This window comes from Pelecanus crispus, chromosome 6 (genome assembly GCF_030463565.1).
Source record: "Pelecanus crispus isolate bPelCri1 chromosome 6, bPelCri1.pri, whole genome shotgun sequence".
NCBI lineage: Eukaryota > Metazoa > Chordata > Aves > Pelecaniformes > Pelecanidae > Pelecanus > Pelecanus crispus.
In genome coordinates this window covers 66,752,617-66,775,884 of record NC_134648.1, presented here as the reverse complement: position 1 = coordinate 66,775,884, position 23,268 = coordinate 66,752,617, and the positions used below count along the sequence as shown (strand labels likewise).

At 39.8% G+C, this 23,268-nt stretch overlaps 1 protein-coding gene across 2 annotated transcripts in view; it reads right to left on the bottom strand.

Moving 5' to 3' along the window:
- HIF1A (hypoxia inducible factor 1 subunit alpha) overlaps positions 1–22,877 on the bottom strand; it is a 28,798-nt gene extending 5,921 nt beyond the window's left edge. The window contains exons 1-13 of one of the 2 annotated variants that reach the window (XM_075712525.1): positions 22,777–22,877; positions 12,898–13,088; positions 11,783–11,928; positions 11,597–11,681; positions 8,001–8,113; positions 6,682–6,884; positions 4,912–5,018; positions 4,581–4,728; positions 3,418–3,638; positions 2,951–3,231; positions 1,826–1,948; positions 1,197–1,591; positions 239–347 (exon numbers count right to left, since the gene is read on the bottom strand). In XM_075712525.1, coding sequence (XP_075568640.1) covers positions 239–347; positions 1,197–1,591; positions 1,826–1,948; positions 2,951–3,231; positions 3,418–3,638; positions 4,581–4,728; positions 4,912–5,018; positions 6,682–6,884; positions 8,001–8,113; positions 11,597–11,681; positions 11,783–11,928; positions 12,898–13,088; positions 22,777–22,877 — 2,223 coding nt within the window. Of the gene's footprint in view, positions 1–238; positions 348–1,196; positions 1,592–1,825; positions 1,949–2,950; positions 3,232–3,417; positions 3,639–4,580; positions 4,729–4,911; positions 5,019–6,681; positions 6,885–8,000; positions 8,114–11,596; positions 11,682–11,782; positions 11,929–12,897; positions 13,089–22,776 lie in introns of those variants that run through there. The other variant, XM_075712526.1, reaches the window with a different exon arrangement.
- Between the last annotated feature and the right edge of the window lie 391 nt (positions 22,878–23,268).

Genomic DNA, 23,268 nt, shown 5'->3' with positions numbered 1-23,268 from the left:
CTACCTAATCAAGAAGTGTGCTTGGGTATAGAGGGCACTTTTGAAACAGCTGACAGTAAAAGAGAACTAAAATCAGAGCATCTGCATATGTATGGGAATTTCACTATCGAACAATTACATCTGATCCCAAGATTCCACTGCATACCAACAGCTAAACTCAGGAGTCTGCACTGATGCCTCATTTCAGAAATTGCAAGGTTAAAAGTGAATATTTTAAAATGGTAAAAACAAAACTCACAATTCCAACTGCCTGAAAAAGTGAACCATCATGTTCCATTTTTCGTTTTCTCTGAGCATTATGCAAAGCTAGCATCTTTGGATTTAGTTCTTCATCCATTGCAGTAGATCTAAGAAAAATTGATTCAGGCTGTTAAGACGTTTCTACTATCCTCAAGCCATTCTTCTGTTGTGGACACTTATATACAATATCACAGAACTGAATTTATGAACTATACTACTTTTCTTTCATAATTGAGTCATTTCAACAATCATTGTCAATGAGCATAGCAAATGTTAGCTTTTAATCTTGCTGTGAAGCTCGGAATGAGTTATAACAAAAATTTTAAAGTCTTTGCAGAAAAAAAAAACCAAAGCATAAAAGTTCAGCAATTCACTTCCAACAGAAAGAAGGGAGGGAAGGGTGAGGAAAAGTCTATTCTGAATATTTCTATGTACAGATAAAGCTTCTATGTATCAAAGGTCTGATGATTGACTTTGTAGGATTTTCTATCATGACAAATATCTGCTACAAATGCCACAGTCCATCAATCCGAAATACGACTCACTTTAAAAGCAATACATGTAGCACACAGACTGCAGTCACCTCTTACCTCATAACGAAGCAGACAAGGAAAGCACCAGAAATATTGTGTGGGTATAACTACTTGTAAATAGCCTACTGCCTTCTTTTAAAAAGGCTGCATGTCAGATACAAGAGCAGAACAGAATTATGAACACGGTTTGCATATAGCAGCTGCCTATTACATAAGACATTTATGTAAAAGCTACTGTGAAATTAACTTAAGGGAAGCTTACTACATCAAAAAGATTTGTTTGAAATGTCCAAATTTAAACATATGAATTTCTACTTTAAGTAGAATGCTGAAGACAACATACAACAGTTAGCAGTATTTAAAAGCATATTATATCTAATTTCTTTGACAGATAATAGGCCTTAAGCTTCACTTCTAAAATACCTTTTATTCAGAGTGACTGTTAGCAAACTGGGCACTCCTGGACAAGATTTTTCCGTCTGATCCAATGTTCCTTTTCCTGCTCTGATCGGAGATGCAGTTCGACTCCTGTTCCCACCGTAAGGCGACGCTGGAGCACTACTCGTTTCACTGATTATGTGGACAGGAGATGAAGGAACAATTAGCGTCTTCACATCATCCACACGTTCTGCCACCGGTTTTATTTCATCAGCAGTACTTGATGGTGTCTGAGTCTGCTGAAATATAGTAATGGTGGCTGCATTTTGAGAGCCGGAAGAACTGCTTTCCAGCGGAGATAGCTGATCAAAGGATCGCAACTGGAAGTCATCATCCATTGGGATGTAAGGAGCCAACATCTCCAAATCTAAATCAGTTTCCTGGAAAACACAAGAGGTAAAAATTATAAATATGTCAGAACATGTCAGCTATGACTTCATGGCTTCATTAAGGCTCTTCCTTTTACCAAATCCTTACGAGACTTTTTGTAATATTTTTATTAAAATAAATTGCATAAAAGAGGAAGGAGGTTCCTGAAGACATTCTAAGAGACAGAGAAGCACATTGAGGATACATATTAAGATGACAGAGAATTTTAGATTAATGGACATTACCTGAGTAGAGAATGGATTTTTCGCTTCTGTATCTATCGCAAAGAGTTTCTCCACTAATTCCAGTTTGAATTCATTAGCCATATCATTATCCACATCAAAGCAGTAGTCGTTGGGACTACTGGGCTGTGAAAACAGTTTGAGTGCAGTTTTAAGTTTCTGTCATTACATCATTTTGCATTGCATCTACAGATTCTCTGAAAAACGTTCTAATGTAAAAACTAATTCCAAGCTATAGTTGCACAAAATTAAAGTGGGAAAGGAAAACACTTGAATGCACACCGATAAATGTAAATTTACCCCACTTGGGAAGCACACGATTAGTTGCAACCTGGTGTGAGGGTCAAAACAGCTGAACGTTTGTCTCAAAGCTTGCCCACATGAAGCGAACAGAATCTTGCAGGAAATGGTGCAAGATGTCACCTGCTCACACAACCACCAGGACGGCAGCAAGGCCATAGTAACATCACCCACCACCAAAGACCCCAGAAGCACGGACCCCCGGGACGCCGCGGATCCATGGTGGTGACTATTTGCACTCTTCTATCCTGAACGCTTGCTTAATTTTCCATCTTGCCTTCCTTTCTTTTCTATCGCTCTTTCTCTTTCCTCTGAGTGGTTAATAAACGGGTGGACTTAGGACATCTGACCTCGTTTGTGTCTGAATCTCGCTTGAAGGGATCAAACCTGAAATGAGAGGTTGGTCTAGCCGCCCCTAGCCTCCCAGATTCGTCTGAGGTCGGTTAGAATGCAAGGGGGCCTTCCTCTCATCCAGATCGGATCCTAACACCTGGAAGTAGCCTCTACAGTAATTTATTGCAACTAATTTGCTGTTTACAGAAGTTGTCTCTGAACCATTCTTTTCTAGAAGGACCAATCCCAAGCTGCTCTTATTTGTATCGGATGTTATTGCATGCATTTGCAAGACTTACTTTCATGAAAAGGTAGTTCTCAGTATGAAAATTTTTTGAAAATCTTTTTCCACAGATCATGGTGCAAGCTTAACTAAGTCACAACTTAAAAATAGTTTTAAATTCCTGTCTTGGCTACATCCTTAACCAGATTTGCTCCACAAGTCCCAACAGCACATACATGTTAATGACAGTGTATCCAAATTACGTAACTAACCTCAGGTGAACTTTGGCTGGTACTTGCATCAGAAGGGCTGGTTGGTTGCTCTTGCACCTGAGGCATGGTAAAAGAAAGTTCGAGTGGCTCTGTGTTTGGCTCCAGCTTTGATACAACTTCTCTATTGAGTGCAGGATCAGCATTGCTACGAAGTGGCTTTGTGGTTTCAGAGGCAGGTAGTGGGGACATTGCCATATTTATATTCTGCAATTTCTCACTGGATGAGGGGAGCATTACATCGTTATACAAAGGAACTTCATCACATTGTTGTTCATCAGACTCTATAAAAATTAAAAGAAACCATCAACCTAAGTAACAATACTGAGTGTGTCTACGGACCTCATTAAATTTAAACAGTGGCTGAAATACCACGAGGCAAGTGATATTGGGAGGTTATTTTTTCAAAATATACTGTAAAATACTAACTTTACTAATTAGCATACTCTCCAATTTAAACACACACCCACCATTATTGCTGAAATCTAGAGAGATAATTGTGTCTCCAGCAGCTGGGGCCAGCACAGTTAAAGCATCTGGTTCCTGTTTAAGTTTTTCAAAAAGGCTGTTGGTATCATCCAGGTCATCTTTGCTGAATATTTTGGTCATTTTCATATCAGGAGACTCCACTGGTTTCAGCATACACTCAGTTTGTCCAAGGGAAAATATCAAGTCCTTCTGAACAATTCCACTGTCAGACAGAGAGGAAGATAACTGTTAGAGAATAGCTAAAAGGAATTAATTTGGGCTTAACAGTTTTGTAAGTTACAAAGTGATTTAAAAAAAAAAAAAAAAACAACCCAAAAAAACCCCAACACAACACACCAGAAAACCACCACACACCACAACACAAAATTACCACAATGGGAGCTTTAAGAATTCTTTTTTTCCTTACTCATTCTTTCCTCAAATGTAATAGACAAAGTAAGCACTAATTGTGGTGCCACCAAAAAAAGTAATAAAAATAAATATGCTTTTCTGAACACATAGAGAAAGAAAGAAAAAATGTATTTCCTAAAACACTTCTCTTTGTTTTAAATGAATGTACAGTATGTTGATAGACTGATACTGGTACATTCACTAAAGTTTTGAAAAACTAATTTAGGACTGTTACACAGTTGCAGAAAAAAAGTCAACAAGTCTGCCTTCAGTTGAAGCTTGCAATTAAAAGAGGAATTCTAAGGAAGAAAAAGATAAATGGGATTAACAAAGACACCCTTACTGCTCCTCTGACTCCATGACTAAAAGTCATCAGTGAAATTAACTGCTCCAGACTGCAGACAAAGATTAGAGAGCTGTCTAGAATGCACACAGATTCTGAAATGCTTCCACCACAACAGTCCAGAAGAGGCTGGCCCTAGACTCATTTGCCTGCAAGAGATCTTCCCACTGACATCACTAGATCAAAAAAGTGTTTTGTTTTCAAATACAATTCCTAATCCTAGGATCGGCAGTATTCTAAGCAAAAAATTCACTGGTAGGAAAAATAGTAACATCATAACATATTCAACAGGGGACCAGATTCTCATTTGGGGGAAAAAAAAAAAAAAAAAAAAGACATCATGCCATCAGTATCTGACTTCATCTTCAATAAAAAATGATGACAAAGAACAGCAACATCCACTCAACTTACCTCAACACATAGTTTACGCACACTATACACTGTGGCTGAGAATTCTTAGTGTTGTATATAACAGTTGCTTGAGTTTCAACCCAGACATAGCCACCTTGTTTAGCAAGCATTCTGTACTGTCCTGTTGTCACCTGCCCTTTTGTGAACACTAAAAGCAGAAAGGACACCAGCTTTAATTACAGGCAGAAAAAAAGGAAACCGTTTAAGATAAGTATTCACTGCAGATTCATATCTGCAATTAAAAGAAAGCCCTCGTTCTGCTGCTGCTTTCCCCTGGTGCTGTATCTCATCTCTTATAGTTGGAGGGCTTTAAATACATCTTTTCACTTACTATCATGGTGTGTTTTGGTCAGATGATCAGAATCCAGCGCATGATAGTACTCATAGATTGAGCGACCCAGGAGTTCCTCTGGCTCATACCCCATCAACTCTGTAATTCTTTAAAACACGGGAAAAAAATTGCTAAGTAAAAGCAGACATGGAGTAGCACAAATACTAGAGCATTTAGGATTTTTTTGATGTACAAGCATCCAAGAGTCACTTCCATACACGTTAGCAGCAATTTTGGTTTACTGGGAGTTTTCATCTTGAAAGAAATTGCTATTTTTTATGCTTCTTTAAAAGAGAAATTTCAGCAGGCATAGGATTTTACTTCTCATTGAATATTTATAAATCATGTTCTGTGGTGGACAGGATTAAGTAAATCTCTGCTTTCTAGACTTTTTTTTTTTTTTTTTTTTTTTTGCTTAAAGGTAGACCAGCTACTTATGGACTAGCATATCCAGCTTACAGAAATATGATAATTTAATAAAAGACATGTTCAACTGTTTTAAACCGGCAACTAAGAGAAATTAGGAAGCAGATTTATTCTTCCCACTGTCAACCACTGCCAGATTTAAAAAAAAACCAACCAAAAAAACACCACAACAAAACAGTATTTTTTTCAACCCCCAGAGGGCAGTGCTAACCAGGGGAATGCATTTCTTTTGCCCTATTCTACATGCAGAATGTGACCAAGTAAGTACCCTTTATGGGACACCATCAATCCTAGAAAGCTAAAGTTACTGCAGAGGACAGAAAATAACCTGCACTAACATCTCTCTGCATCTAAACTGCAGCAACTAATTAGAAGTTCATTTTTGTTATAAAGAAAAGGAAACAGGCAGTAATAAGTAATACCCAATTAAAAACACAAAAAAAAGCCAAACCAACCAACCAAAAAATACCAAACAACAAAAAAAATCCTCAGGCCAATGATTTCCTTCACGTTTTTCACATTTGTCAAGCTCAGTTTCCAGAGGATAGTAAGAGCAGTCTTATCACAGAATGGTTTGGGCTGGAAGGGACCTTAAGGATCATGTAGGTCCAACCCCCCTGCCATGGGCAGGGACACCTTCCACCAGACCAGGTTGCTCAAAGCCCCATCCAACCTGGCCTTGGACACTTCCAGGGATCGGGCATCCACGACTTCTCTGGGCAACCTGTTCCAGTGCTGCACCACCCTCATAGGAAAGAATTTCTTCCTTATATCTAATCTTATGTATTTGACTGCATCCATGATTTGTACCAGAACACAAAATCTCATTTTCGACAGATGTATTGTATTAAAAGTACAGCTGAACTTTTGGGGGGGGTTTTGGACTAGCGAAAGCAGACACTGACCTCCTGAGGAAGGGAGAGGGGGGAAGCAGTAGCAATAAAATGTACCTGACAAATATTACACACACACACACTCTTTTCAGTCACCAAAATGCACCACCATCTTTGACAAGCCTAAAATTCTTCCTGTTTTTTCAGTGTCCAGAGGTATCTTCATTTCAATTTAATTGCTGTCACTACACTAAGACCAGTTGAAAAAGGCAGTTAACTGCAGGCAATGGATTTATTCCAAAGTAATAACCCTGCACCCTCCTTAGATTTAAAAATCTGGCTTTTAAATAAGACATCCTCATCAGTTAGTAAAAGCCAAAGCATCCCAGCGATGATTCCATTGCACAGATGAATCAAGTTAACAAGACTACCTAGATGTATAAGGCCAACATGTACCAACCCTGCAAATCCTTCAAATGAATTAATTTGTTAAGTACGAAATATCTATTACCTTTCATCACAATAGGAAAATTTCATATCGAGACTGTGACGACTGAGGAACGTTTTACTGTCCAAGGGGACCTCAATGTTTGATGGATGAGGAATAGGTTCACAGATCAACACCAGACACGTCATGGGAGGCTTTTTGTAGCCACAGTGAGTTTGATTACCACATGTGTCATATACACGAATGTGTCCAGTGCAGTGCAGTACCTATGGGAAAGTTGAAAGTTAAAAAGAGACCAGGTTCTTGTCTGTCAGACAACATAACCATATTTCCACTAGCACACCCGGAGTGAAGTCCTTCCCCTCCCCACCCCTCGATGCGATAGCAACAACAGGAAGGCAGCAGTGCTTTCAAATGGATGGCTAAAGGAGAGCGGCAGTTCTCACACTACGAAGACTGCGATGAGCACACAGGCTGCCAACTCTTTCCTCTCAGGCACTGGCTGAAGCAACGCTAGACATGTCTGCATTTCTGTGAACTGTTCTTCTTTGAAAGCTACATTAATGATGACACTGATGAGTAATTGCCCCAGCAAAAGGTGTCTTACTATTTAAATTTGAAAGTTACAGTAATAGTAGCAACTTCCATTTTAGATCTGCAGAACTGATGTTAGAGAACAAATATATACTTCAAGAGACAAGAAGTTTTGCATTTTGGGTTTGGTTTGGGTTTTGTTTTTTTTTTTAACCATTCTGAAGTAGAAACTGTTCACAGACAGCAGCAAAGAAGAAATAAGTTGTTTCATCCAGAATAACTAAATTTAAGTAATAGGAGAGAATTGTGAGCCTAATACCACTCGATACAGTAAAAGGTTACTTTTTGCCCAGAGGAGAAAATGCATTCACTGCAGAAAGTTATCAGGCTGGGCTCTTTTTGTTCCAACTGTTACAAAAGGGATAGCCAGCAGCTTCAGCAAGAGTGGTATTGAAGTCCTTCAGAGAGACCTCAACTGTCACGTTTACAGTGTCAAATCAAAAGAAATCAGGTATCAGCATAAGTGGTATCAAGTATTTTTTTCTCAGAGGAGAAGGCTTTATGCAAACATATTTAGTAATTATAATTTCTAGTAAGCAAATTACCTCTAATTTAAAATGGAGAATTCATTAAAAGAGTTTTGAAAAACTAATTTTAAAACATTGTTTCAGTTACCTCCATGATGTATTCAGCATTAAAATTCAGCATATTGAAGCACAATCATTAAATTATTTGAGTACTTAGTGAAACTCAAGCTTGTTACATGAAGCAGAAATGTTTCAACATACTGTTATGACATCTGAAGAGGAAGCTGCCAAACTACGTAAATATTCCTTTGCATTAGTTACCTTCCATGTAGCAGACTTTATATTCACTGTTCTTCCCCTGCTAGTCAGCGTACACTTCATTCTGAGAAAAAAGCTGCGCTCCGTGTTTTGCTCTTTGCCCTTTTTCACAGGACCTAGCAAAAGCAAACAGTAAACCAATTCTTAAGCTCTTGGATCATCTTCCAAAGGCATAAAAAAATCCCCACATGTTGTAGAACTGTAAGACTAGGAGAAGATCCAAAAAAGGAATTAGAAATATTGATAAACCTAACAACACTTTTCAGAATGAGTCTTACTGTGAGGTAGGCAAAAAACTGAAGTTTCAATGTTTTAAGATCAGTATCGTATTTGTAGCCAACTCCACACTCCCAGATTTCATGAAAAAGGGTGGGGAGAAAGAGAGACTGTTTGAAAATTTAATGTATTTTAAAATTGTGACAGAGGACAGGAAAAGCACATGCAGAATGAGAAGTACTGTTGAGTTGGTTTCCACTGAAATGCATCAGTCACTCACTGCAGGAAGGATCAAATCAAACACGTTGTGGGCCCATAGCTCTGCAGGACTGCAGCATTTTAAGTTTATCAGTTCAGAATTAACAACTCTGCTGTTTACATGCATCTGAATATTTCCACAGTGACTTACACTCTTAGAGTAAACAGGGACCAAGTTTTTAAACATATTATTAGCATTCTTGGGGGGGGGGAGTCAATAAATCCTAATACCAATTAATATTAGCAGCACTAATTTTTTAGCCTTACTTGCTAACAGCAGGTTATCAGTTAAGTTTTTGCCTTTAAAGGGGAGAACCTTTCAGAGTCTGTTACTAGCTAGGCTATTCGGGGAGGGGCAGGCAAGTTGATCCTATCAAGAGAGCTGCAAGCAGCTGGCTGTGTGTGGAAGAAGGAAATAAAGCACCTAGGATAAGGAGCAGTGGAAGAGCGAGTTTGCCGAGGCGTGCAAAGGAGTGAGGACCAAATCATGGCAGAGGGTGGAAGTTTGGAACATGTGAGCCTACTTCTGATACAAGTGAATACAATGAAATAATTTGCTCTCATCCTCCACAGACTATGAAATTCTTCATGGTGGCTTGCACTGCAGCTATTAGTTTGACAAAATTCATTAGAAAAATGTTAAAGCCCTTACGCTACATCGTCCATTGCTTCTAGCACAAGCAAAGACCAACAGGGACAAGCCTCTTTTATGCCACATCAAAATATCCTTATATATAAATGGGGGGGAACAGAGTTCAGAGAAGCAGCCAAAACTTATTTAATTCAGTATGTTTTTAAAAGTTAAACCAGTCTAGAAATTCATAGTTGAAGATCACACAACATTACTGTTACCAAGTCCTGATGCTTAAGGCTCTGCTTTAAGCAGCAACTGTAAAAGATGGAGCAACTTCCTCAAGTCTGATTCAGCACTGGACATTATTTTTAAAATCGCCAGCTTTTAAAGTTTAAAAAGCAACTTCATAAAATCAGAACACAGTTCATTTTCTGCCAATCACATATTTATTCATTTGCACCTGTACAATCCCAAAGGGGAGTATTTAATAATCAATTCAAAACCAAAATAATTCCACTGATGTAAGAGGTGCAGTAGAATGCAACCTGGGAATACTAATAAATATAAAAACGTACTATTATTACCGTAATTTAGACTTTTGTCTGCCAACTGCATTTGCAAAACAGATTTTGTAATAATGCTTTCCAGACATCTTATTGCAGTCTGGTCAATTTAGACATGCATGAGGCTCAGTAATGTGACATTTTTAAGAATAAGCTTTTGCGACAAGACCAGTTTTTACACTGCCTTAGTGAAGTTGTGTGTCCCGACCCCCCCCCCCCCCCCCCCAAATAAAGATCGGGGCTTTTAACATGGCGATCACCGGCTTTTTGCGCCTCACTGTCCCGCTCTTCTGCGCCGGCACGTGCGCACCTTGGCCAGTGCCGCGCCGCCCCTCGGCCAACAGACAGGGCCCGCAGCCGGCCAGGCACCTTGGCTCCGAGAAGCTTCTGGATGATGACCAATTACGACCACAGCTCGGAGCCGACCCAAGGTATAAATGGGGCGGTGCTGGAGACCCCCTTTGAGCGGTCTGCTCAGAGCAGCGGGTCTGTGTTCGGAACCTCTCCCCTTGCGTTGGGACACCGCCCAAGGAAACTTCCCAGGGCTCAGTGCCCTCACCTCCTTTTGGTGGGGGGCTTCTGGACATATCCTTGAGTGAGCCCTTGCCCCTTCCCCCCAGGTGAGCGATTACATCTTCCGGGTACCCACGAGAGAGTTTCCCCTCGTGAGCGAGCGTGTGCATGCATTTTGGATCATCGCTCCTTCCTCTGTGTGCTGACATGTAGTAACAATATCCCGACTGACACCTCGAACCCATTACGTGTTAAATGTTATCAGGGTGTTGATTGATTTCAGTTTACCCCTGTTTCTCACTGGTTTCTGTCATGTGGTTTTGGCTGTTTTGTGGAATAAAGTTGTTTGAGCTGGTCCTTCGTTTGGGTTAGTTTTAGTGTACCTCTGGGACACCCCCCCAGATGCGTTACTGTATTTCACAGCAGGGGGAGGGGGGAGAACTCTAATCTAGCCTTAGAAACATACTTCAATACGAAGGGCAGACAAGTTTAGAAAATGCTTCCAAAAATCAAAGTCGACGCCCTTAACGCCATGATATCTTATCAGGTCTCTTCCACTGAATTAAATAGAATGACAACATAAAAGACTTCTGATTTACAGTGCTACATAAAAACAGAGGTCAGGCTTGGTAATTATCACTATCTAGATTCAGAGTCCATATAACCCTTGTTTGATGAAACAGGAATTAGGTCAGATTTTAGGCTTCGAACAACTGAGTAAAGCAGATTTGTTTAGAGGCACGCAGGCTGCCAAGCCTTTATAGTCATTAACAAACTTTTAGAAGACATAAAAGCAGTAATTCACGGGCATTTGTTAAATTCAAAAGCATACAGAGTATGTGAACATGATGTTCTCCCTCAGATGGAGAAAAGAAGAGCCAGAAGTCTGTGAAAAGGTACCAGTTTCATGTACCAATTAAAAGGTGCAGAGGAGCATCAATCCCAAAGCCCTTTTGGGGGCCATCCAAGTATTCCCTGATTAGTTTTTCGGGGTCCTAAATATAGTATCTTTTTTGTGCCTTACGTATACCACCACAGATTTCTGGGAGAAAGCATTTGCTTTTAAGTTGTCCTGTAAGGGCAAGCCCAGACCAAGACAAATGCACCAATTTAACTTCTCCATATCCTTCTATAGCAATTGCTTAAGATCATTCTCATTCAGCCTACCTCTAATTTTATTCCTGTAGGCATGCTAATTCTTTCCACCCTCAATAACTCAGTTTTAGTAATTAATTTTGTTACAGATTAAAGAGTGCTAATGAAGTCTCATCTCTCCTACAATTAGGCTATTGCCAAAACATTCTGGTTATTTCTGTTGTTAGTATCTCTGAACAAGGTTTATTTTGAGATTGAAGCAGCAAAACATACTAGTTTGTTCTCTCAACACCTTTTTCTGGCAGATATCCAACTGTACTAATGCCAAGAGGAACTATCTACAAGTAAATTAAATTGATTTTGTTTTTCTTTCTTCTCACCATTTCTGTGTGTAAGCATTTCTCTCAGCTCTTCGTGGTCACACGGATGAGTGAAATCAAATACACTGTGCCCCGTCAACTCAAACTGCAAAAAATAAGACGTATACAGGTGTCTAACTTTACATATAGAAAAATGTAACAACTTTTCCTAAGAATGTTTCAAATCTGTAAATGTCAGTATTTCACCTGAGTGAGTCCCATACACTTGTTCACGTTTTCAGACATGTAAATCATGTCCCCATCTTCGGACAGAACCATGACAAATCCATCAAGGGCTTTCAAGTAGAAACAGTTCAGTTCCTTCTCCATTTTGGCTTCTGTCTCCAGCTCACCTACAAGCAGCCACACATTTTCGTTTGAGTAAACATCAGCCATTCTTCACTTACCATCAGGAATGACTTCTGGCACCCGTCTGCAAGGAGTTAATCTTGCAGGACTGTTCAAAACCAGTATAATTCACTTAGATAAATGATCAATTCTTCAAGCTCTAGCAATGGCATCACAAATCACAGAAAAAGCAGAGTGAGGTTAAACCTCTGTGTTTTTATGCATAAACTGATAAAACTTCCACCTTAAGGAACAAGTCTAGGTGGCAAAAATACTACCATTTATCTCAAAAAGGCATTACAAACATTTCTCAGGGCCTTCCTAGGAGGCATTTCAGAATACGGCTACCAAAGTTACTCCTCCATACAGTATAGGTAGGCATGCATGAGTACAAATAACCAGTACAGCATCCACGGCATGCTATACAGACACTGGTTCATAAGCTAGCTCAGATACTCCTGTAGTTGCACTGGAAGGTGTACTGCAGAGACAGACATGTCCTCAGCTAAATTCACCTTCAGTGGAGTACAAATTACCAAAAAATTCCTCACAGTTTGTATTGAAGGAGAAACACCTACAGGTAGCTAAGCCAGCCTTGCACCAACCACCTATTGTTTAGTAAAGCACAGTTGTAGCAAACAACTCTAGGGGGGGAAAAAGAGGGTTAAATGAAAGAAATTAACTATGGGAGAAGGGTCAAATAGCTGAGCCTGAAAATGGCACTATGGCTGTGATGACCCAGCTGGGATCACCAGAACAGAGAGGGGAAAAACAAAGTCCATTGAACAGTGGCCATGTTTTTAACTGTGCCATCACCAGTAGCCTATTTCTACTGTAAGGTCTTCTGCTTTTCCATAGAAAGGATGCAACTATTAATGTATTTATTTATTTAACTGCTGATAGGCTTGAGAAACAGCTTCTTCCTCAGTACACCTCCAGCCCCTTTTCCAGATTCTGTTACATTACTCGCTTACCAGCATCTAGCAGCTTTCTCATGCGCAAGTAGCTGATGGTCAGTCTCATAATGGATGCCTTGTCCAGGTGTGCGCTCACAGTGTGGGGCAGGGGCAGCTGATGAGCAAGCTCGTAGAATACTTCCGACTCCTTGCTCCTTCGGCACCGGGCTGCGTCTCTTGACTTCTCTTTCCTGCGTTCCGAGCTAATCCTATATAAACAAAGTTTGGGGTTAATATAGAGTTCTATGTGCAAGTTAAATTTGAAACTAAGCTGCCCAGTAGCCAATTAACCAGTTATCAAAGTTGAACAATTTAAAACCTCAGTTTAAAAGTGTATATGTAATTCTGTGTATAGAGTTCTGCTGCTCTGCCAGAACTAAATTGAAACCCGCAGAGTCTTCCATCAAGATCAGTTCTTCAAACAGATGTGTACGTACTCAGAAACATTCCTGAAGTGCGTATCTTGTACCTTGATTGCTGCCTCACTAGCCTCCAAATCCTGTTTCCTTCCTAACTCCTTAAGTCCATTCAAAATACTACAGCATAAGTTACTTCCAGTTCAATGCTCGAGTAGTATCGTATATACTTTCCAAGTTCTTCCCTTTTTACCATCCTTACAAAGCCCACCTAACAGGTCAGATAATCCAGGATATTGATTTAGCATGAGGTCTCCTGCTTTTCAAGTGATCCAAAAAGTCCCTTTCCCAGCTCTCTTTCTCCAGTACAGCTCCTTCCATAGTCTCCCTTACACTGGAAAACTCCAGCTGTTCAGAAGTTGCCTCATTCTCCTTCCATTGCCCCTGTTAGACTCACCTCCCCCAGGATGTGTGAAGTAAAGGACAGCTCACTAAGAGCAAGCACCAAAACAACTAAGACTCTCCACCAGTTGGTAACATGGATAATTCTCCCTTTTCCCAGTACCCACACTGGTTCACGTTTGTCTCATGCATGTCACATGAGTTTTGAACTAAGCATTTTGAGACAAGAACTCCAAATCTTTTTTCTTACATTTGACCAAGAACTCAATGCTGCTGTGGTCCCCGAGGAAATTATGCCACTGCAGTTAAATGTGCCTTTATTTTTAAATGGATGATACAAAAGCATACGGTATTGTCCATTTTTCTTTTTATACATTTATGTCTTCTGAAGGTACCCTATCTTCATTTTGCATATACCTGAGATACAAAAGGCAGTTGCACTAATCTGTAGGATCCCCTTTTTTCCATTGACTTAGATGAAAGCAGTAAGATTAAACACATGCTTATAAACACTGCATTTATAATTCAAAGTTGCATGCCATTTAATGTTATCATAAAGAGATTAACTGTCACTAGTTGAAAAAGACAGAAAAATAAACCACTGCATTATTTACTGCCAACAGTTCAGGAATTACTTTTTTCAAATTTCGCTACACTTAAAAGTCACATACTACCACTGCCAAATTCGTGTTGCTAAGTCTGCAGATCTGTGCAAACACGCTTTTTAATAGCACACATCTTGTGAGAGGTACCACAAATGATAGAGGAAAGCTATTCACAGGCTGATATTGCCTGGGAAGTAATGACCCAGTTTCAAAGTAAGCAGTCGAATACATACCCAAAGAAACACATTTTCAGTCATTTACCTGATGTGCTACCCACAATAGCCAAAAACCTGCTTAGTTTGTGCAGAAACACGCAAGTGACAATACTATTAAGACTGACATTGAAAGCCTGAATGCCTTGAAACACAAAATAAGTTTACTAAGCCCTGAAAAAGACAAAGTAAGCCATCAGAATTTCTGTGATTACCTTAATTTTTTTCCAACTTCATAACACTGTACAGCATCCCTCATCCACCCCACTCCCACCATCCTCTCCCTGACCCCGTGCCACTACCAGCAGAAGAATATGCTAGAAGCTTGATTTTCAGAGTCGTAATTATCAGAACTAAGAATAGGAGCATGTTTTCTCCTTTGGTTGCAAAATAAGGCTACTAGATCATAGAAATACTATTTCTATGTAATGAGAAACATTAATAAATCACCATAATATTAATGGAGATCTTTGGAAAACTAACTTACAGCTATTACAGTAGTAAAAATTCTGGACATAAAATAGTTCTATCTGTTTCTGTGAATATAAGTTTGTGTTCCTCAGAAGGGCAGCCTAAAATATCTGATAGTATTTCCCATCTTGCAGATTTTTTCACATTCAATTTCCCCGTGACAACAGATGTTCCTGCTCTAGTCATGGATTCCTTGGTCTGAGAAGCTTGAGGCTCCCGACATACAGGTATATCTGGAAACAGCCATTATGAGAAGTCTGACCTTTAACAATACTGAAAGAATTATTTTAACTATATAACCTGATTGATTAAACATGTCTTACTGAAGACAGGCCTCAAGTATCTTTTCTCTTGGTGGAAAACTAAGAGTGGAGGTGAAAAACCAGCTGGATTCTCTTTGCCCTCTTTCTTGGACCACAGATTTCACTGACAAAGGTAAAACAAGTAATTATGCTATCTTAGACAGATTCACCTTTATACCTCTGATTTTTCTTTGTTAGCCACTCATTCAAGATCCCTTCACCTGCAGAAATTTCCTCCTACAATAGAAACTCAAGGGAGAATTACTAGAAGTAATTGGTTTCCATCTGCCTAGATGCCTGCAGTTTTGTCACGGCTTCCTTTTCAACGGCAGACGCTCTTAAGTTAAAAACCCAACCTTTGGCAATAATGCTGTGCTCTTCAAGAGATGAAAATAGACACTAACCTCACAAGGTGCGATGTCAGCCCTTTCCTTTGTATTTTCATTCTGAAAGCTTAATGTTCATGAAAATATTTCAGCTAGTTTCTAGATTTTTGCCAGGTTTTAGCGTGCTTAGCAGCAGACTCCAACATAAACAGCCAAAACTTCTCACAACCGTTGAATTATTAATTACCGACTGAAACGCTGCTCAAATCAAGCTCATAGCGCTTCCGTTAAAAATTATTCCTGGAGTAAAAGAATCAAGTGCTGCCTGCTGGAGCGCTGCCTGACTGTGGGATGGACAAAACTCAAGAAGTGCAATGTTGGTACCAGCCGGTGCTGTGCGAGTGGCAGTCTCCTCTCCCTCTTACTAGGTATTTCCTTTCTAGAAAGGCTACTACTGTAGATAGATAGTGAAACTGTACAGCACAACAGTTCGCTATTTTTAGCTGCTGTTTAAAACTAAGCTGTAACCAATCTAAGCAAAACCCAGCAATTTAAATAGGAAGATTAACTACCAGCTCCAAAGAGTGTTTCTTTAATGGATCAAATTAATAGGGAAAAGGTCTTTCGCAAATGAGGTTTAATTACCAAGTGAAGTCAGAGTTGCCTCAACATGGGATGCCACCAAACAATAATAATAAAAAAAAGCCAAAAAAATTAAAATCCTTTACTGTTGCAACTACTTTAAGCTTTGTTACTTACAGTTGCATAAAGTAAATTAAAAAACACACAATCAGCATGTGTAGCTGCCCACAAATTTCTGTGTAGTCAATTAAAGGATGTTGAATTCCTGTAAAGAAAGTAGACTTCCTAAGTGAGCTCGCTCTCAACTGGGGGCAGGGGGGAGCTCAAGGAAGAGGACTTTAAACAGCAAGATGCAAACTGCCACAAAGTCAGCTTAAACATATCACATCATTTAAGAGATATTTTCAGAACTGCCCATGTGTAAGACTCATGGTCTTCACAACAGAAATACCATTATGTAGAGACAACAGGAACCCGAGCTCCATTTAAAACAAACCACAAACTTAAGAGCTGTATTGCAACCTGCTGCTATCAGTCTTGCACGAAAGAAAAACACCTAAAGACTCAGAAGAAAATCTCAGCCGAAGAGTGGATTATATGTGCCGGTGCTAGACAGGAAATTGCATGCTTTTTCAGGTATGATGTTTCCTGCACAATTTCAGTGCCAGACATTAATTTCCATTTTGTATTTCTGCCACCAGAATACAGAAGCAGAGAGCAATCCAAAGCAGGTTATGCATCATAGCTCACAGAAAGCAGTGTTTCACTGACAGTTTTAAACCCAATACTAGGCACTTTTTATACGTAAGAGATGTTTATATGCAATAGCTGAATAAACATCTGAGTTCCAAAAGATACTCAAGTTAGAGACCCAGAGCAAAAAGGTATTTCACCACCAGGATTCACCGCAGCTGAACTGAGAGCTCGGCTGAAGGGTATTACCCAGACTCCCACTCACTGCCTCAAATCAAAAAGGCTTTAAAATGCAGCAAGGTGAATATAAACAAAGTTTTAGAGCAAGCAAGAATTGGCCCAACAGCCTTCAGAACAAAGCACACCAGCAGCAATCCCATGCACACCAGTGACAGATGTTAACACGGCCTCTCTACTCAAATGTGCAACTCCTGTCATTATGGTCATATAAACCATTTGGGGCAGAGCATCTCTCAAACAATATATTGTTCCCCATACCATCCCAAAGACCCCGCCACCCACCGTTGCGTATTTCTACAATTGTCTAAATACAGCCCACAGTTTTCATCTCCTTGAGTGTAAAACTAATCAATGGCCCCATTTAAAGCTGACTTGTTCCTGTTTATTTACCACTGGCAAGTAAGACTAAAAAGAACCCAGAAAATACCATCAGTAACTGATAAATTTAAATTAAAAATAACTAGATTAAAAATCGTCAATGGACAGATTTTTAAACGTGTAGTATGTCAACTTTGTCTCCTCCTAGCTTTTTAAATCACCCAGTGTTAAGGAAAATTTTACATTGTGTACACAATATTACATTAACACAAGAAATCAGGGGTTTCCCTGTATGTTGCTTTACTGCTGTTACCTGTGTTCCAGCCTTTCTCCCATTCTAACTTACTGGTTCTCCAATCAGGTAGATTTTGCCTTACACGTGTTTTCAACTCCCATGTAAAACAGCTGTTGTGCATGTATTAATTAATCCAGGCTCATCTTTCTTGATTCAGGTTTTGAGAACATTCTAAAAAAAAGTTATAAGCATCTTCTGATAACAATTCACATTTTTCTCTTTAGAATTGTTTTCTACAATCGAGTGGCTTTGTATTTATAGTGGTATCTGTTCTTTAACAGTTTCATACAAGCATACCATGTGGAAATGATATAATCCAAATTAATAATATGCCTCAAATCTGGTAACATCTCATTACTGAACTTTGAATAGTTTTCAGTTCTGCTGTTAATTCCCACAATTTGTCAGTACAAGATTCACACTCAATACTTCAATATTGGATGCAACCTCTCCTCAGACTGTAAAACTAGTATGGGAAATACCTGGCTTAGAAATGGAGTCACAAAGACCATATCCACTATAACACAGCTTCAATTTTTCTTCATTACACAAAAAAAGATGCAGCTATTACAATACAATAATACATCAACAGTGTATGTCACCATGATGGTATTGGAACTTAGAAAGCAGACTGTAAGTGGCCTCCTATTTAGCTTTTAATGTTGAAGTCACCAGCGGTTGGTCCAAAACTTGAGTTGTCTTTTCATGCCTAGCCTAAACCAGATACCTCTGCCAGCACAGCTGTGTGGGACAGAGGGGCAGCTCCCAGTTTGCAGCCGTACCCCAGCAGAACACCCTAGCGCCGGTACCATTACACCAGCATAACTAGCTGTGTTCACGTGGGCCGTCTGAAGAGCTCAACCCTAGGCACGGCCATGCCGGCCACTCTCACCCAGAGCACAAGAGCACACCAAGAAAATACCAACCAGATACGAGCTCACTTAAAAGGCACAGACTGCCAGAGAGTGTGTTACAACAGAGCTCTACTCCTTTGACTGTGCTGAACATGCAGCCATTTGTTTTTATGCACTGTTTGTTAGATCTTTATTTTGTCCAGAGTTGCTAGCCACAGTACTTCCTAATTATTCTTCCATGGAAAGAAGTCCCAGGCAAGCCCAGCACTTAGCACGGAGAGACTAAAACAGTGAAACTCAACTTCCCTGAAGACAACTTAATATGAAAAACGGGTTTATAATGCACGAGAACACTGCTCAAATCCAGTTATTTAAATATATGGTGAGCTAATGATGCAAGTATTCTTCCAAAGAAAAACAAAACCAAAACAACCCACCCAAAAAGCAAAAGCCCCTCATCTTCCACCTGGCATAGATGGAGAACATGCCAGTTAGTCCCCTAACCCCCTTAAAAAGATTTTCTAATTGAAGTTGATCAACTTCAACTAGGGGCGACAGGGCTGTAGTGTTAACACTGCCGAGCCTTGAGAGGGACCCGCACAAGCATTGCCCAGAGCCGCAGGCAGCCCTGACGCCCCACTCCCCCTCGCCTCCCAGCCAGCAGTAACGCAGCTGCCTGGCCTCACCACAGCCGAGATGCAGCAGCCCAGACCGTTCATCGCGCAGCAGGCCAACAAAATAGAATCATAGAATGCTTTAGGTTGGAAGGGACCTTGAGAGATCATCGAGCCCAACCCCCCTTGGGGGTGAACTTGGCATTATTAGCACCATGCTCTAACCAACTGAGCTAACCCGGCTGGTAAAATAGGTTACAAGTAGGGGCAGCTGGGTCCCCTAGAGTCAGTCTGGCCAGGCAGCCCCCATCTTTGCTGTTTCAAGATGAGAAAACGCAGGCAATGGGGTGGGAGGAAATGGGCCAGAGGACCAGCTTTCAGCTCGCGTGCCAGCTTACGGGGCTACTTGTTCCTGGTGTCCAAACACTCCTCCCAGTGGTGGGGGAAAAGACATTTCAGACTGTGCTCTCAAACACTTATTGCAAAGTCCGAATTTTCAGTTGAATAGGCAGGCTTTCTGGGAACTGTAATATATCTGCAAATTCACTATAAATTTTAACTTTTTCCAAACTGGTTAGGAGGGGTGCTCCTTCCTTCTGTAACTGCATTACAGAATTAGTGCAGTCTCTCAGCTACCAGTTCACAATGAACTCTGAGTTACAGCTTTGCCTCTTCTTGCTTTGACATGATTTTCTTTTTAAGTATTACTGCTTTTGCCATTATGGCCAATTCTGTTTACCAGTTCTCCTTATTTTATAGTCTGCGTAGAGAGTTCTTGTGAGGAAAATACCAAACAAACAAAAAACCCCACACCCGAATCTCATGTCTAATCACAAGCAATCACAATGTAATCACAAGCATGTGATTTTCTAGAAGAAAGTCTTGCTCATTATGAATTAATGAACATTACAGCCCAGTAATCCAACTCAGGAAAAGAAATCGGAAATTCCTTACATACAGTAAGAAAGATTTAAAAGACATTTAACTGCAAAAACTAACATAACATCCAAGCAAAGACAACACCTTTGTATGTTAACTATTAAAATTCATTCCTTTGTGTATTGCCTTCTAACATAGCAATTTAAACCATTTTCTTCACATGACAGTAGTTACAGGCATTTACCATAACTTGACTACCACAAAAAGAAAAAAAAAAAAACCAACTGAAAAAAACCCTAACAAATTAAGAGAGCAAGCAGGCAGTTCAGACTGATTTAGCTACAGCAGCACAAATGTTCTGAGTGAACACTGAAATCCATTGCCGTTTGCAAAATGATTGTGGGGAGAGGCAGCAAGAAGAGAGTTCACCGAGCTACACATTAACTTACAAAGTCTTACTATCAAGACCATGAAGTCTATATAAACAGCCATTTTACAGACTGGTAAATTATGGCACATAAGAGCCGGCAGCAGAGCCCAAAACTCCTGAAGCCAGCACAGGACCACACTGCCAAGATTATCCATCACCTGGATTTGGCCTTGAACTGACCTGAAACCCCAACTACCTCCCTGCTTAGAAAGTGTGAGTAAGAAGGTAAAAGCTTCCCAAATTAGTATTTCTAATTCAGAACGTGAAGTCATTCTGCTGTGTCTTACTACACAATGTGACCCACTGATATTTTACCTTTGCATAGTAATTTACTGCTTTAAAATAACCACATGGCATACAGTAGTTGTCTGTAAGAAAACTCTTAGTTTTTTTCAACTAGGTTATTTGGCTTTTCCCTAGAATACAGCATTTTTTTTTTCTTTTAATTAGCTGCGCTCTGCCATTCAGGATGAAAGATACATAGTAGTTAAATTGTGTTTATTATTACAGAAAAACCACAGCTATTCAAAGCGATATCTAGACATGGGCTTGACAGCACTAGCCACTAAGCGCTCCCCTCCCTTCAGCCCTCCTGCTTTTCCTTCTACCAAGCTCACAAAAAAGATACAAAATACATCCCTGAGATACCTGTCAGGCTCTTGGTTAACATTTTATCTACGAACTGGTCTATGTTCAGACAGATGCAGACTCCTGAAAAAGTAACTAATTTTAGTGTAAATCACGGCTTGAAAATATATCATTTATTTTACGTCATTGCATTCAGGTTTTCCAAACTGGAGGTTGGACGTTTTCCCCTCACTGCTTCCATCCAAATTCTCATCCCTTCGCCTCGCATTCCTCAGCTTCTTTCAGTTAACAGGGTATTTTGTGATGAAAGGTTTCAAGAAGTAAAGGAAAACAGAAGGAAGAGATATAAAATTTTATTTTTCTGTATGAATATAGAGCAAACAGATCCACTCAGCAGTCAAAAAAATGACGTACAACAATAGCTAGGACAAAGAGCCTGCAGCAATGTCAGCTTAACATCCAGTAGATGGAATAGGGTGCAAGGAAAACGTCCTTTCTGAAGTACTGAGCACCAAATATTCCCGTCCCCAGCTAAACCACGTAGAGCTTCTCATTTCTTTAGCTTAGCTGGTAGAGGCTACAGCCTTTACATTTCATGTGGATTACTTCAAGTGTTCTGTTCCTTGGAGCATATTCCCAGCTCTTCCAGTGGATGTGAGCAGGGGGGTGAATGTAAGGAGGTAAGCCTCTGGTAACTCCCTTTCTAGGTAACAGTCCATTTACTATTCTCACTTGCGAGCAGCATTAAATAACTTTACAAAAACAGGAACCTTGGCCTCAAATTCTTTTGCTTCTTGAAATGCAAGAATTTTCATAAAGTAATACCAATCTGGCTTTGGTTTAGGATTGACAGTGAAATGACTCATTCTGGTAAACAAAATGGGTGATCTATTTCAAGTAACACTTCCAGGATTATTACAAATTGAGTTGAAAAGGTTATTAAATAAAGTTACTTGGAAAAACCTTCCACTGTTGTAAATCTAATAGCACAGTTCAGTGCTGCTGATTCTGTTTCCTCAATTCTTGACTTGAACTTCAGGGTCTATTTTAATGTAGTGAGTTACAACATCTGTTCTAACATTTTTCCTCAAAACACTTAACAAGCATTCATTCACACCACACCAAATTAAACAGAAGCTGCACAGTGTCTCTCCTAACACACACAAAGTTTATTATGTATTGGGTATCTTTATGGAACAACTAAGGGATCATCGTGAAGCACCAGTTCTTCAGCGCCAGCAGAGCCATTTCAAATGTCCTGGTACTAAAATATCTCAATGTTTCAAATGGCTACATTTTTGTTCAAGTCCCAGTATTATCAGGCTTCAACAGAAAGAAATGACAGATTATGCATATGATAAAACTCCTCTTTATCAATGCACTTACTCTGAGATCTTGGACCAAACCCCCGGGCTGGTATGAACAGGTATAGCTTCAATGAACCTGAAGCTAATTTACATCAACTGAAGCTGTGGCTCCACATCAAAGAACCCTAAAGTGTTCCTCACCTACATAAACTGTATTTTAAAAAATATATACGCTGGCATGCATTCACTTGATTTCATGTTCATGTTTCTAATAATTTCAGAACTTAATTTTCATAGAGACTTTTACTCTAAGCAAAATAGCAGAGATCTCAGTAGAGGAAAACCTTAATAGCCTTATATCCAATGGTAATTTGGAACCTGTGTCTTTCCTGAATTTTCAGTCATTAAAGTAAAAAGGCTCACCTTCTCTGCTGGGCCATTTTTGTAGTTCCCAATGTCATAAAACCCCCAAGCGTTGCCCATTTTGGAGCAGTACTCAGTGGAAAACTCAGATTCTCCTGCATGCTCCTCCGCCTGCTCTAATACAAAGGAGGTTTCTCAAAAGAGCCTCAAAATGCTCAAACTTTCTTGAATTCAAAAGGGAAAGGGCTGTTACAACATGAAAAGATGATTAAGTCCAAGTTTTTTCCATGCATTACCTAGGTGGTTTTTTTGAGGCATGCAAACACCTGCCTATATAACTGTGTATGTGAAGATAAAAGGAGCATTTGAGCTGATGACTTGTAATCTGGAACATTCCTTCCTTTTGGACATCAGCTTGCTAGAAATGGGTTACCACGCCTTCTTGCCAAGGTTTTTGCAAGATTTGTTTTTGTTTTGAAGCTGTTTGTTTTTAAAGAACACATCTTGTAATTGGATCGGTATTTGCATCTCCTTGAAAGAGCAGTATCATCA